The sequence below is a fragment of the Branchiostoma lanceolatum genome, chromosome 5 (genome assembly GCF_035083965.1).
Source record: "Branchiostoma lanceolatum isolate klBraLanc5 chromosome 5, klBraLanc5.hap2, whole genome shotgun sequence".
NCBI lineage: Eukaryota > Metazoa > Chordata > Leptocardii > Amphioxiformes > Branchiostomatidae > Branchiostoma > Branchiostoma lanceolatum.
In genome coordinates, this window is record NC_089726.1 from 15227912 (window position 1) to 15241223 (window position 13312).

At 41.0% G+C, this 13312-nt stretch overlaps 1 protein-coding gene and 1 long non-coding RNA gene across 2 annotated transcripts; one reads left to right on the top strand and one right to left on the bottom strand.

The window, feature by feature from the left end:
• The first annotated feature begins 5808 nt into the window (after positions 1 to 5808).
• LOC136435396 (uncharacterized) lies at positions 5809 to 8029 on the top strand. Its single transcript, XR_010755836.1, has 2 exons — positions 5809 to 6491; positions 7292 to 8029. It is a non-coding gene; the product is annotated as an uncharacterized lncRNA (long non-coding RNA).
• Positions 8030 to 10839: 2810 nt separating this feature from the next.
• LOC136435397 (meiotic nuclear division protein 1 homolog) lies at positions 10840 to 13235 on the bottom strand. The gene is made up of 3 exons (XM_066428865.1): positions 12832 to 13235; positions 11471 to 11609; positions 10840 to 11078 (listed from the first exon to the last, which is right to left on the bottom strand). Exons 1-3 carry the CDS (start codon positions 13170 to 13172, stop codon positions 10941 to 10943), a joined length of 618 nt encoding a protein of 205 aa, XP_066284962.1. The 5' UTR covers positions 13173 to 13235; the 3' UTR covers positions 10840 to 10940.
• Positions 13236 to 13312: the final 77 nt, after the last annotated feature.

Below are 13312 nucleotides of genomic sequence, written 5' to 3' on the forward strand. Positions count from 1 at the left end.
CAAATTTCAACATGGACAATGTTTGTTTGCCTTTTGTAACTGTTAATAGTTATTGTGCACAGTAAAGTAAAAAGTTTGAATGTGCCTGTTTTGAATCGTGAGGTCATTGAACTCGGTACAATCTCTCTTCTCTAATCTTTACATAATCAGCCTCGAGGGTTTGTGTGTATAAGGGTATTTCATGCTCCATTTCATCTAAGTATGAAAAATTGGGTAGCTTATTCTAGCACAGCCCATTCCAATCTGTGCGGATAAGATCGAATGTCAGTGACGAGGGTTTGCTTTCATATGAAACGACAGCCCAAAAGTAAAACAACCGGAAGCAATAAAATAATTATAGCAACAATTTATCAACCAATTCGAAGCTTTTAGTATATCCCCCCCACCAATTGATAGAACCGGAATCTATAAATCATATAAAGACGCAATTCAGATACTGATTTAAGTACAACAGGCACAAATAACCGGTGTATGTTGAAACTTTGGTAAGCTTATAAGCTAACCAACCACTGCTAATGTCCAACACGATAAGCAATGAATATGTTATACAAGCCATTACAGTAAAGTAGATTGACTAGCATGGCTCCGATGTTCTGGTGGCATATTTTAATGGCAGTGCGACATCCCCTGTGTCACATTCGTCTGCGGAAATTGAGGATCAGAAACCCCTTCAGGGCTCAATTAGAAAGTTGGAGTGATTCTAAAAATTGTTTTGAGAAAACTCGGAGATTTGATTTCATATCCTAGCCTGATTGATAAGTGAATTGAATGGTATGATTGGCTAAAAACAGCGTTATTTTATTTTTTCGTAAGGGAAATTTGGGCCGAAATTACATTTACAGTTTTAGAACTAGTTGTTTTGACAAATCGAAATTATCACGTTTTCAGCACCTTGGACGGAACTAATACTGATTCGTAAGGTATTAGCATAAATTTTATGTTTCAGAGCTGGCTGTATTGACCAATCAAAATGATGATCACATTTTCAGAACCTTGGACGGCACTCATAATGATTCAAAGTGTGACAGTATCGTAATAGTTTTATACATGCAGTTGTTACGAGTTGATTGCTCCTTCACTAGCATTCAAACCACTGCATATAGGAAAGTAAAATGTCGATGCACAGCAGATAACTGTATTGCGTTTCATTACCTATATATAGCTAGTATAGATTACTTGGTGCTTCATTCTGTGAAGAATGATATCATCATTTCGCACTTCCTAGTATTGTAATATTTCTGGTCTTCGTTAATGATAATTTCTTACGTTTAATCTGTAATCTGTGATCAGTAATCAATTTTTCGTTAAATATTTGTTCCTTTAATATGTTCCTTTCATCATTAGTTATACCTTTATTCGTTATTCATCATATCACACTAGTATCATAATTGACATTTGTTTAGTTAAATGGAGGAGGGTTTCTTTTAAGCCTTGCAGGCTTCTTTTCTCCTCCTGAACGTTCTTTTAGATACTTTCAATTATTTCACTATTGTTTTTTTAATATATGTGCGAATGAATAAAAGACAACAAGTTAAGTTCTGCCAAAATCTGAAAAAAATTGGTAAACGATAATCCATAGCGACGTGGCTATGACAACCAATCCATCTATAAGCCACATCTATTGTATAAATCCAACGAGTATCCAATCATGTCTACATACTTGTTTAGAGCCGCGTTCTCGGTCCCAGGATTGACTCGTCCTCCCAATGAGGAGAGCGCGAAGTTCAAACGCGTGCACAAGATAATTATTTAGCGATTTAATGTTAACATTTGATTAAATAAAGGGGTCCTTTGGATAACTACCCAATGCACAACGACACCACATTTCAGGTCCTTTGGTTTCAATACCACGGCACTGGAGGCCATAATGTGCGTTTTGGCCTGAAAATGGCCAAAAAAATCAATAAAACCACTGTAAAGCCCTATATAAAAAAGATGACGAAAAAAAAAACGTCCGGGGTTTTTTGCCTACTCTACCTTTGTGCCAGGTCATTTGGTCCAAAAATGATGATTCGATTTGAAGATTTGACAGAAAGAGAAGACGAAGAAGAAGAAAAATCGGGGAAAACAGTATGTTTAGGTCATACCTATAGTATGGGCGAAACATAATCAACTTTTAAATGAGTAGACTAGAAAATAAAGTTTAATGGTGCTTCATTAAAAACGTGTACCTTACATCTGGCCAATACCCTAATTGATGGAGACATCTACAGCCCCAAGTCTAAATTTTTTTCTAGATTTCATGGTAAACATCAGGCCAGTGAAAAGTTGGTTCGGCCCTGTAGATTAATGTTTTAAAACTTGTCTAACCCAGTCAGTTCTGTTTCGAGGAACTGAGGTATACGGCGCACGGGGCGGGTATTAGCGACGAGGCGGGTCTATTCCCTATGACAGTTTGCATGGGCCTAGCGTGATTCCTGTTGGTCTAAATCTGCCTCGCGTTTCTCAATGATTACGCAAATCAGGTCCTCGTTTACATAAGTTATATGATATTTTTCTACCAAATAACACAAGTTGTTAAAAGTGTGAAAGTCTTATCCGAGCAACGAAGGTTATTGTAGGATTTCCTCAAAAGTTATATAAATGAGGCCCTCATTTGCATGATCTATGTCTGATAATGCTCTCCTTTACACAGCTTACCGATGTCGCAAGTATAGAATTCCTATCATTAACCACTATGAAATTATAGTAAAGTCTGCAAATTAGGCATTCATTAGCATAACCGTCATTTATAGACATTCCTCTCTTTCCCAATTACATTTGAGAGTGGATTTGTTGAGTTCCCTCATCGATTATACAAATTGGCTCCTGATTTGCATAATTATCATCTCGTCGCCGGTGTTTTTTTAAGACCACCTTTGTTTTTCCTTTTTTTAGTAGTACAATGTACTATTATGACTTTTATCCATCTTACTTCCATTTACATATCCCATCTAACACCATTCTTTTTTATCGATAACTTAACAGAGCTCTTATCTGTTAAGACATGCCCATTAGAGTGTTAATGATATATCTAACACGTTGAATGATCAGATTACCAGTATCTGCATGTTCTAATCGCGGCGTCACACGCGCGTGTGTGTCACAGATAACACAGCATGGCTAATGTACGCTGATTGGCACCCCATCTAAACACAATAATCTGACAACGTTTCTAGATCTCTTATCACTTTTATGAATAAATTAGTGGCTTCTGCTGAGCCGCATGTACCTGCTATTCCATGATTGGTTGTCGCTCGAATCACGTGTTATCCCGTCAATCATTGTGGGAAAGAAAGTTATCCTAAGGGATAGGGGATAAGTAATAGCAATGATTATAGATGTACCATAGACAAATGATGTAACATGGGGTCCCATAACTTCGACAGTACCATAACTTTGAACATGCTAATAGTTGTATTTATGCTTGCAGTTGATATCATGTTACTAATTGCACGAGCAGTGATACTAGGTGTATGAATTATGACTTTTCAGTACAAGTAAGCGACTATCAATAACTATTAACTGTCAACGTAAGATCTAAAGCTAGAACTTAATCATATATATTGATATGGCACCTTTTGAGTCCCGGAAGATTAGCCCCCGAAATGGGCTAATGGGCATCTTAATAACCCCAAAAATAAACCTCCTCGTAATTGCATGCGTACTATCCATCCGAATGTGTATCATCTATCGTAAGATCTTACGGCAAGTTGATGTTAAAACCGCCGTTATTTATGAACGTGTGATAAAGAAAGGTAATACAAAGCTGTCCTCACGTACATACACGTGTCTATCAAACGTGCCACTTGACTGAGATATGCTTTTAGATATTGCTGATAAGGCTGGTAAAGTGTCGTGTTCATAAACCATAACACGAGAAACGCACGAAGGCATAAACAACGTGTGTCACAAAAACACACATACTCGGTGTGCATTACGCCACAACGCCACCCAAACAGCGTATTTGATTACTTGGCGGATGTTTCCATAACTAATAGACTAATAAATACGCGCCACGACACAACAATATTAATATTTCCGTAGCCGGGGACGAGTTGCCAACACGCAATCAATCACAATATAGTGTCATAATAGCAAAAGTACGAGCCTCCTTGTACGGTATTTTCGACATTTTCATTTCATGATAACATAATAACAAAGATGCTATAGAAATTCGAGAAAAACGGTAAATACGGCATTAGGTTAAAGAGGGCCAAAGCAAAATTAGGGCCTAAAAATAGGATTTTAAAAGTCAATTTATCTAGTCTTTTCATGATTAGTTCAAACAAAACTATCACAACGTTATAGCGACGTCCATAATGCAATGACTTCGTTGTGATGTGAGAGCTCACTAAAAATTATCGCTGGGGTTTTGAAGGCTCGCGAAACTAAGAGGATTATCGTACAGCACGTTTTTGCGAGGTTTTGAAATGCTCAAAGTATGAAGTTATTACGCAAATGAGCTTGCCAAACAGTGTTAGTAAATGTCACTACCATAAAGAATTCAGAATTCTTTTCATTTCCATTTTTTTGGCCCTAACTTGCTTTGGGCCCCTTTAAATGTGACACTGAATACACGTAAAATCAAAAACATATTTGAGCTCAACGTGACAATATTGAAGTATTGTGAGAGTTTGGCATCGTGATGGCCTAACAGTTAAGGTGTCTCGCCCATGCAGAACCCAGAGGTCCTGGGTTCGAATGCCATGCTACCGATGTTGTACCCTCGGGAAAGACACTTTAAACGACCTGACTTCGGTTGAGGATGTAAAAGGCGTTGAAAGGAGAGGGTTGGGTTCCACTTTCTAATACTGTGCCCAATACACAGTGGATGACAACCCATTGCCCCTACAGCCTTATAAAAGCCATGAGACTACCTTCACCTTTACATTGAAGTATATGACCTTCATTAATTCATTCCACAAGGCCAAGGGCACTCTAGAAACAGATCACTAGAAGGTAAAACCCATCCGTTTTTAGCCTTCCTAATCGAGTGATGAAGATCACACGTGGCCGCACTCCAACCACTCCACGGGTCGAACATTAACTCGTCTGACGGAAAGGCACCATTAGATTTAGTAGGGATCGTCTCAGAACTTAGGAAAGCGCTTACGGACGAAATTAATTTGGCTGTGACTTCCCGTCATAGTGGTGGTGGTCGGGCCTTTGACACAGTAGAAAGGTTGCGGGTCATTTCGTAAACAAATTTGAAGATTACGTAGCCAAGTGAAATTGCAGTGTAATGATATGGGGTGTCTTCTGGTTCCAATCAGTTGGTAATTGGGAGACCATGGTTCGAATCCGGGGAAGGGCATCCTGGTTAGAGCTGCATTCGTCTTTAGGAAGGGACGTAAAATGGGTGTCCCGTGATCAAGGAGGTGCCTCGAGCACGTTAAAGGGCACATGTGCACAACAACAACCTTATTTCTCAGATAGGTACCTGCTGGCTGCACTTTATGAATAAATATAACGCCGGTGGTCGTTACATTCTAAAAGGTGTTGTAAGCGGCACAGTGTTGACTAATGAAGTTTGGTTGATTAGGTAGATGTTACGCAACATAAGTGTGTAAATATTCACCTTTCAATAAGAGTGTAAATATTCACCTTTCAATAAGAGTGTAAATATTCACCTTTCAATGCGTGTAATATCTAAAGGGACCCAGAGCTAGAGACACATGCCAAGCTATTCTGTTTGAGAATGATAGATGGTCTATTGAATACAAACGCAGCTGTTCATAGTCAGCAACATCGTAAACTTGAAGTACCACATATTCCACAGGGTGCACTTCATCATCTTAAATTGATTCTTCAGACGTTATCCTAGCTTGTTTGAAGAGGTTATCCGGGGAAGAGATAACTAGAACTCTGAGACGTGCCCGTCCGTTCATTCATCTGAATAGAATTGCCGTTACAATTGTCAGTGTTTATTTTTGATTGCTGCGCCAGTAACCCACCGCGCGGCGCGCTGGACTAACCTCCGTACGGTTGTGTACGAATCCGGGTCAGTCGTGGATATTCCGATATATCATCAGATAGGTGAGAAGATATGATGTACGGAACCACAGATCTCTGTGATGCGAGTCAGGAAGACATGTTTGGGGGAAGACGGTTGAAACCGTCCACGTCCGCCCCTCTGAGGAAGAGGCGGGTGTCCATGCCGGCCTATCTTCCTGTTTACAAACCTGCAGTAGCCTCGAAGGAGGACAAGCTCCAGTCCATACGGGAAGGCGCTGAGTTTTACCCCGAGGAGCAACAAGAGGACCCCTCGCTGCCGAGGTTTCGGAGATTCTCCGTTATTGTTCCGCCCAGCGCGAACAGATCTAGAGCGGAGCCTTCGAAGAGCAGCCGCCGGTCGTCAGTCTCGGAGAGCAGCCGCCTGTTGAGGGGCTCCGCTAAGAACACAGAGCGGGCGTCAGCATTGCAGCCGATTCTGTTCGTGGTTGTCCTCGTCGTCGCCGTGGTCCTCGTGTCAACGGCGTGTTCGAGACTATTTCGCAGACTTAATTAGTGTAAGTTTCTTTCCAATGTCAGGATACAGAACAACTCTAATTCGTTGTGACTGTAGCTAGGCTCACTGCAATGACTCAGATTTGCGGTAGATCGATATGTATGATAACAAATGGATTCTGGGCTCATAACTGGGGTGGGCGAGCAAATAACAATGTTGTTATTCATCCTACGTTACTCCGACAGTACGTCAGCTTAAGTGTTATTGATATCACACAAGTAGATTATTAACACATTAATTTTGCCTCGTTACATATGCAATTGCCTCACAGCACTCCATGCAACAACTGGTGGAGGATTTAGATAATTTGAAAGAAAGGAGAACCCCACTTTGTTTGAAACATTGAGAAGATAACCGGCGCGTTATAAATGGTCTGTAGCGAAGAGAATTGAATTCATCGAGTGTTCATGAATTGATAAGTCTTTCATGCACTGCTGCGGGCGATATTACAGATAATATAACTGATAGATTCTATACCATCTGCAGTTTTGAGACTGCTTGATTTTATCTTCCTCTTTTTTTCGTGTGAAATTATTGACGTAGGGGCGCGCAGTTAATCTAATTATGCGCGCAAAATCCGAACAAGGCTGGAATAATTGCTGTCTATACTGAAGTGGGTGCCAAGAGTAAGAGAAAACAAGGTAAAGCCAAGGAGGGGGGGGGTCGACAGTGGCCAGCGGATTCACCTCCTTAAAATGAATTTTCCTTTCTCGGCGCCAGTCTGTTACGTGTGCGTAACAGGTCTATTATGTGGTCTTCACATTTATGTATGCCTTTATCTATCCCCCTGTGTCCTTTTAGACGTTCTCCAAACATTTGAAGACGATCCTTATCGATGTCTCAAGACGTCTACACCTAGGAACCGCGAGGCCACGCCCACTTTGCCTCCAACAGAACATCTACCACTATTAGTCTAGGATCCATCCGGACCTTTCTGAGATGCTGGCATCAACAGTGAATACGTGGAAAAAGAGTGACTAAAGCTACATACATAAACAGATATTGTGCTGAATACCGAACAATATGACAGTATACATAGGCCGTGACATGGCCCTCACAGTATAATATTGTGATCTATTTAATACATATGAATATTTGTAGACTGCTTTATTGTTGCCTTGTAACGGCCCCTTATTGAATGACTGTTAACCAGTCCATAGTTGTGTTTTGACGGAACATTATAACTGTTCGAGAGGTGGAGGGTAAATGTAGATAATAAAACCGAATTACGTAGTACTACGTCCCTGTTGACGGAAATGTAAATGATGTTATGAGATTTATTGCGATGATATTAAAGGAAGACCAGGATGTAATGTTACGTTTCGCCATATTTAGGCAACTAAAGCTATTGTCAATATTGAATAACATGGTACAGTTTTAGCGTTGCGTGACACGCGATAGAACACAGCGTACTTGTGTTGGTCGGTTTCCAAATTGTCCTGGCAGTGGTGTACTATTATCCTTATGTAAATAATGACGGGGAAATCTTACTGCGTGTCACACCATCATCTTTTTGTTGATTAAAACAGGCGCATAGAACCGTGTATAATTTTCTATTCCTCTTCTATATCCTTATGGAAATTTCCACATCTATACGTAATATATTATGTATCCAAATAACCACTTCACGGGCCCGGGATAGGGACATTTTACCTAGCCTCTACCAGGCCCCGCGGATGGCTGGAAAAATAGTAGAAATTGGCCAAATAGAGTGAATAGTATGCTTAGGGAGTCGGCTACGGAGAGAGGGTCAAATAGTAGGGTCAAATAGCAAACTGTACCCCTATAGCAGACTAACTCCTCTTGCATGTTTTTCTGTCTATTTGGCCAATTTCTACTCTTTCCAGCCGCCTCTGGATCCTGGTAGAGGCTTCATTTTACCGGCCCTCAGTCTTGCTAAGCATTGGCTTTTCCTGTCAGGCGGTTTTTCTACTTGGTAACTGAGTCAACCTGTAAGAATTCCCCGTAGTGCGCTAACGGGCCTAGCCAGCCGGGAGGGCAACGCGCCCAGTACCGAAGAGATCCCGGGGAGCTCCCGGGGAGCCAGGCCTGTATGTATGATACTGTATCAACCACACGATTTACGGTCAGTCCCTTCCCTAACCTTGCTCAAACGTACACATTTAATCAATGCCTTCTGAGGTAATTGCCCACGATAGAATGAGGCTACTTTTCTCATTAGCAACCAGTCCGTTAATACCTGAACTAAACAACGCCTACTCAAGGCCCACCTCACCTGTCTTAAACACTTAAGTCACTTAGAAACCCCGCGACTTTACGTTGTCATGGTCCTGTCGCGTGGTACAGAAGGCCCACACTTAACGGTTGTCAAACAACTGAATGCGCTCTTCTTAAGGGTGACTGGCCGCACAGGAAATAAGTCGGCAGTTTGACGTGCGATATTGTTTGGACAGACTTAATGGAATGGTACGATAAATGAAAGTTCTATAAGTGTGTATTTGTACAAGTTGAAGAGCGCTTTTTTTAGCCATGTTGTTTTCGCCAAAGCCCAAGAGCAAGGTTATGTTCCCTTAGCATAAGCTTAAGGACAAACTATGGACCTTGATATGTCGTGACAGAAAGTATCGTACGACAGAGCAACCTTCTGGTGTGTTGCATTTGCCCGAAACGACGCCAAACACAAGATTTGCTATATACATAGCGGTGTGTGGGCATGGAACCCTTCCATGTGACGCATTTGTTTCAAGTCAAACAAACTCTAGTCTATGCAAATCACTTTATATGTCTGTAATGTCTGATATATCGCAGCTGTATGGTTGGGAAACACTAGCATAGACCATATTGGTCTCTATCTTCCCCAGCACAATCCAATATATATTGCTTTAGCGTCACCATGTATTTTTCAAAATACGTGCCAATAAAGGAATACAAATTTATGGGCTTCATTGTGCACGTCCATGAATAGGTTGTTTTATTTTGACAGTAGAAGCGGTTTACCGGAGTCAAACGTTCTACTTTCTGCCTACTATCAAAATATCTTTCAGCATTAGATGTAAATATCTAAAAATGGATTCCACTGACATCTACTTTTTGTTTGGTAAAAACTACACCTCACAGAGGGTTGTAGGAACCAAGTAAATGTAGGAATACTTTTCTCTCCAGGCCCTTCCCGATATTCCAACAACGCTCTATACATTAGCCCCAAGGAATCCACTAGTCAAAATATCCTAGGAGACCCCTGTGAACTCCATTTAAAAGACAGCATGTACATGCCAGCTCTAGATAGGAATATCTGACAACAGGTAGGTAGACTGTCAGGTACAGGTATGAAAAATGGGAGCTGATAATGTATGGTAACCCTAATGCTTCATCTTTGATCTTTCATCATGCCAACTTTTGTGACAAAAGTGAAGTCAATGGCCTGCGACAAAACTGTATCAAGACTCCAGGATTCCACTTGTCAGGACACCCTGGGGCACTCCCGTGGAACCCTCATTCATCAAAAAGAGTACATGTACATGCCACTCTAAACAGGAATACGTGCAAAAAAGCAGGTAGCCTGTCAGTATATGTATGATACATGGAAGGTGATAGCATCACATATGATAACACACTGGCAGGTGGTAACCTCAGTGTTTCATTGGTCCAACATCTATGAAAAAGTGATTGACGTAACTGCATACTACTACTGAATAGGCCGACACCTGACCCACTCCTGACAGCTAGTGTGAGAGATGATCCAACCTTTGGTTACAAATGCTGTCCATAGTTATCCTGAACTCATAATGACAATGAAGATGACACACGGATAACGGATGTTCTGAGCTTGCCACTGGAAAAGAAATTCAGAGAGGGGGGTTACCACATAATTTACAGGCTAATACAATTACTGTAAATGCTGACATTTTTGCGGTAGTTTTATGTTTGCAGTTTTCGCGGCGACTGTTTCACCGCAACCTTAAAAACCACCGCGAACATTTTTGTCCAATACTGTAGCAGTATGTGACTATAGCACTGCCGCAAACTTAAAACCTCCGCGAACACTCCATTTTCGCCTTAGTGCGAAGTAAAAACCACGCAAACTTAAATGCATTTACGGTAGTTGGGGAATACACTGATGATGTGATGACGAAATAATGTGACATGTATCCAGCCCCAGTGTAAGTGCAGTTTCAGTTTAATCTGCCAAAAAGCATTCAATTGGCACAATAACTTTTGCTTAACCTAAAAGCAAAATACAGTGTACACTTGTTGATACATCAACAGGAACATTTTAATGAAAAACAGGAAAGAAATACAGTACATGGTACATGTATATCATATAGCCGGCAGAAACATTGCCAGCACATTTAATACTTCCTCTATGTACAACAATACATGTATATCAACATTTGTCCACCCAGATCCTGGAATGACTGTACAATGACATGGTATTTTACAGTGCAAGGAATAAGTCTCAAGTTTTGATTAAGACATTTTGTAAGGAAGTTCAGTCAATGTAGTCGAAGTCCTCTGGTATGCCGAACTGCTTGTCCAGTACACTCTCCTCAAAGCCAAACTTTCTCTTACACCAGGACTTGATGGAGAACACGTTGTCTGTCCACCTGTTGGCTGCATCCTTTGCCACCTGTTTGGAGAGAGAAAGGTGTGACATTAATGTCATCTATCTTGGTTAACGTTGTAGATAAGTAACAGTCTGTATACCCTACAATGGTTCAAAACCATACCTGGGTTGTTTAGGATACAGACATTCTACAGTCATCAGGCTGCTTTTTCAGAAAATAAAGTGTTAGAAGATCTGTTCTATCAGTAAAATATGCATAATCTGTGGAACAATTCTAATAAACATCAGCCCTACAGCATCGGCTATGGCTTAACAGTCCCATTCGAGAATGACAGTCTCCTGATAAGTCACATCTCTGAGTCTGACTCAGATCTGTAAGCTGACTCAGTTTTACATGTATGTATACCAGTTTGTCACACTACAGCATGCCTATAACACAATACCAGACAAGTGACCTGTGTTTCCTGTTGTTTGGCCTCCAGTACTTCCGGGTCACACTCCTTGTAGTGTTCTATCTGTACTGCCAGCTTCTCACATTGTGTCTTCTTCTCCTTCAGCTCCTTTAAGATCTTCTCTCTTGACTCAGAGTCCTCTCTATAGTGGCAATAACATGGAGCACAGCTTTAGGCCCGACTTATGCGAGGAAAATTTCCAAACGCACAACAACGGCGTACAACAAAGTTGTATGTCCTCGGTGTACGATGTCTTTTTGCTGCGTGTAAATCGGCCCGAGCTGTCGTAGGACAGCCATTTTTATGACCCGTTGTACGCCACCTCCAGAAGGTCAGAGTATGGCGACCACTACACGTTTCCTTACCAGCATTTGCATCACGCATCTTCAAGTTTCCCAGGCCATCGCTTGTAGGAAAGTACGCTGCTTTGTCTAACCCGACTTCTACATGCCAGGCACCCCAAATACATGCTCAAAAAGAAGAGAAGCATTATTTGTTGCACGAAAATAAATTGTCCTGCCATTTTGAAAGTTGTGCATTTTCAAAGCTCTGGTGGGTCAGGACAATGAGGACAGTGTGGGCACAACAAAAGTCCTAGGACACTTCCTATCGGTGTGTGTAAAAACAGTGGTAGAAATACTTTTTTCAGTGCTCTGCAATATTGCAGAATGTTAACATTTTGTTCTGCAATTTGAAAATGTTTTCTGCAAATATACAAGCCTCCATACTACAACCTTCTCAACCTTCATAAATAATGCCTATTTATACATGTATTATATCTAGCTTTGCAACATTGCTGTAATTTTTTATCCTCTCACACTATCTTTAATTTTTTCAAGCAAAGTTTGAAACAGGAAAAACATACATGTGTGTGGAAAATTGAGAACCATTGAATACCGATCCTGATTTTTTCATTCTGCAAAATTGCAGATTGTTTCATTTTTCTTCTCCAATCTTCAAAATCTTTCTGCAAATTGCAGATTGCAGTTGGGTATTTCGAACACTGAAAAAGAAACTGGTGTACGACCTCATTGTATAACGCTGTTGTATGTCCAGAAATTTTTGCTCGTGTAAATATGGCCTAATTATGATGTTCTGGCCTGGTTTGCAATTGCATAGGAAAAAAATATTATACCAACAGTACCTTACTAGTAATACAACAAGCTGTAAATATTCTACAGAAACTAGAGTGGAGTGGTGTAGTGTGCCTGATAAATGTGGGAACGACAAGAACTTAAACACAAGATAAAAAAAAGTCATTCAAATTTAAAACATTCATCTGTCATAACGCATAATTTTCTGAATAGATCCGATTTGCAGTTCATATCAATATAAAAAGATTAACATATACATATAAAACGGACCTGCCCACTTTCGCCTTGCTGATACTCTCGTCCGCTGTTTTCCTCTTCTTCTCGCCCTCCCCCAGCTGCGTCTCCAGGTCGGTTATCTTCCGTTTCCTGGTGTGGACGGCTTTACTGGGGAAGGCCCAGAAGTAGTTGGACGTCCCGATCCTCTCGGTGTCCACCAGACCATCGTCCACCAACCCCTGGATCACGTCCTTGATCACCATAGCGTTGATTCCTTTCTCTTTGGAACCGATCTTTTCCAGTTCTTTGAGCTGGAAGAACTCTTTTCTGTCGTAGAATACCGACAGCATCCTCTGTCTCTTCTCCTCTAGCGATATACCCTTTCTTTTGGACATTTTCTGTGAGAAAATCGAGAAGGTTGTGACACTCTCACAATCAAAAATGGCGCCAATGGAGATGTCGCGAGGTCACTCATCCGGGACCTTTGCAACCGTATAGACGTAACAAGCGTCGTGATTGGTTTGTAATTCTCGAG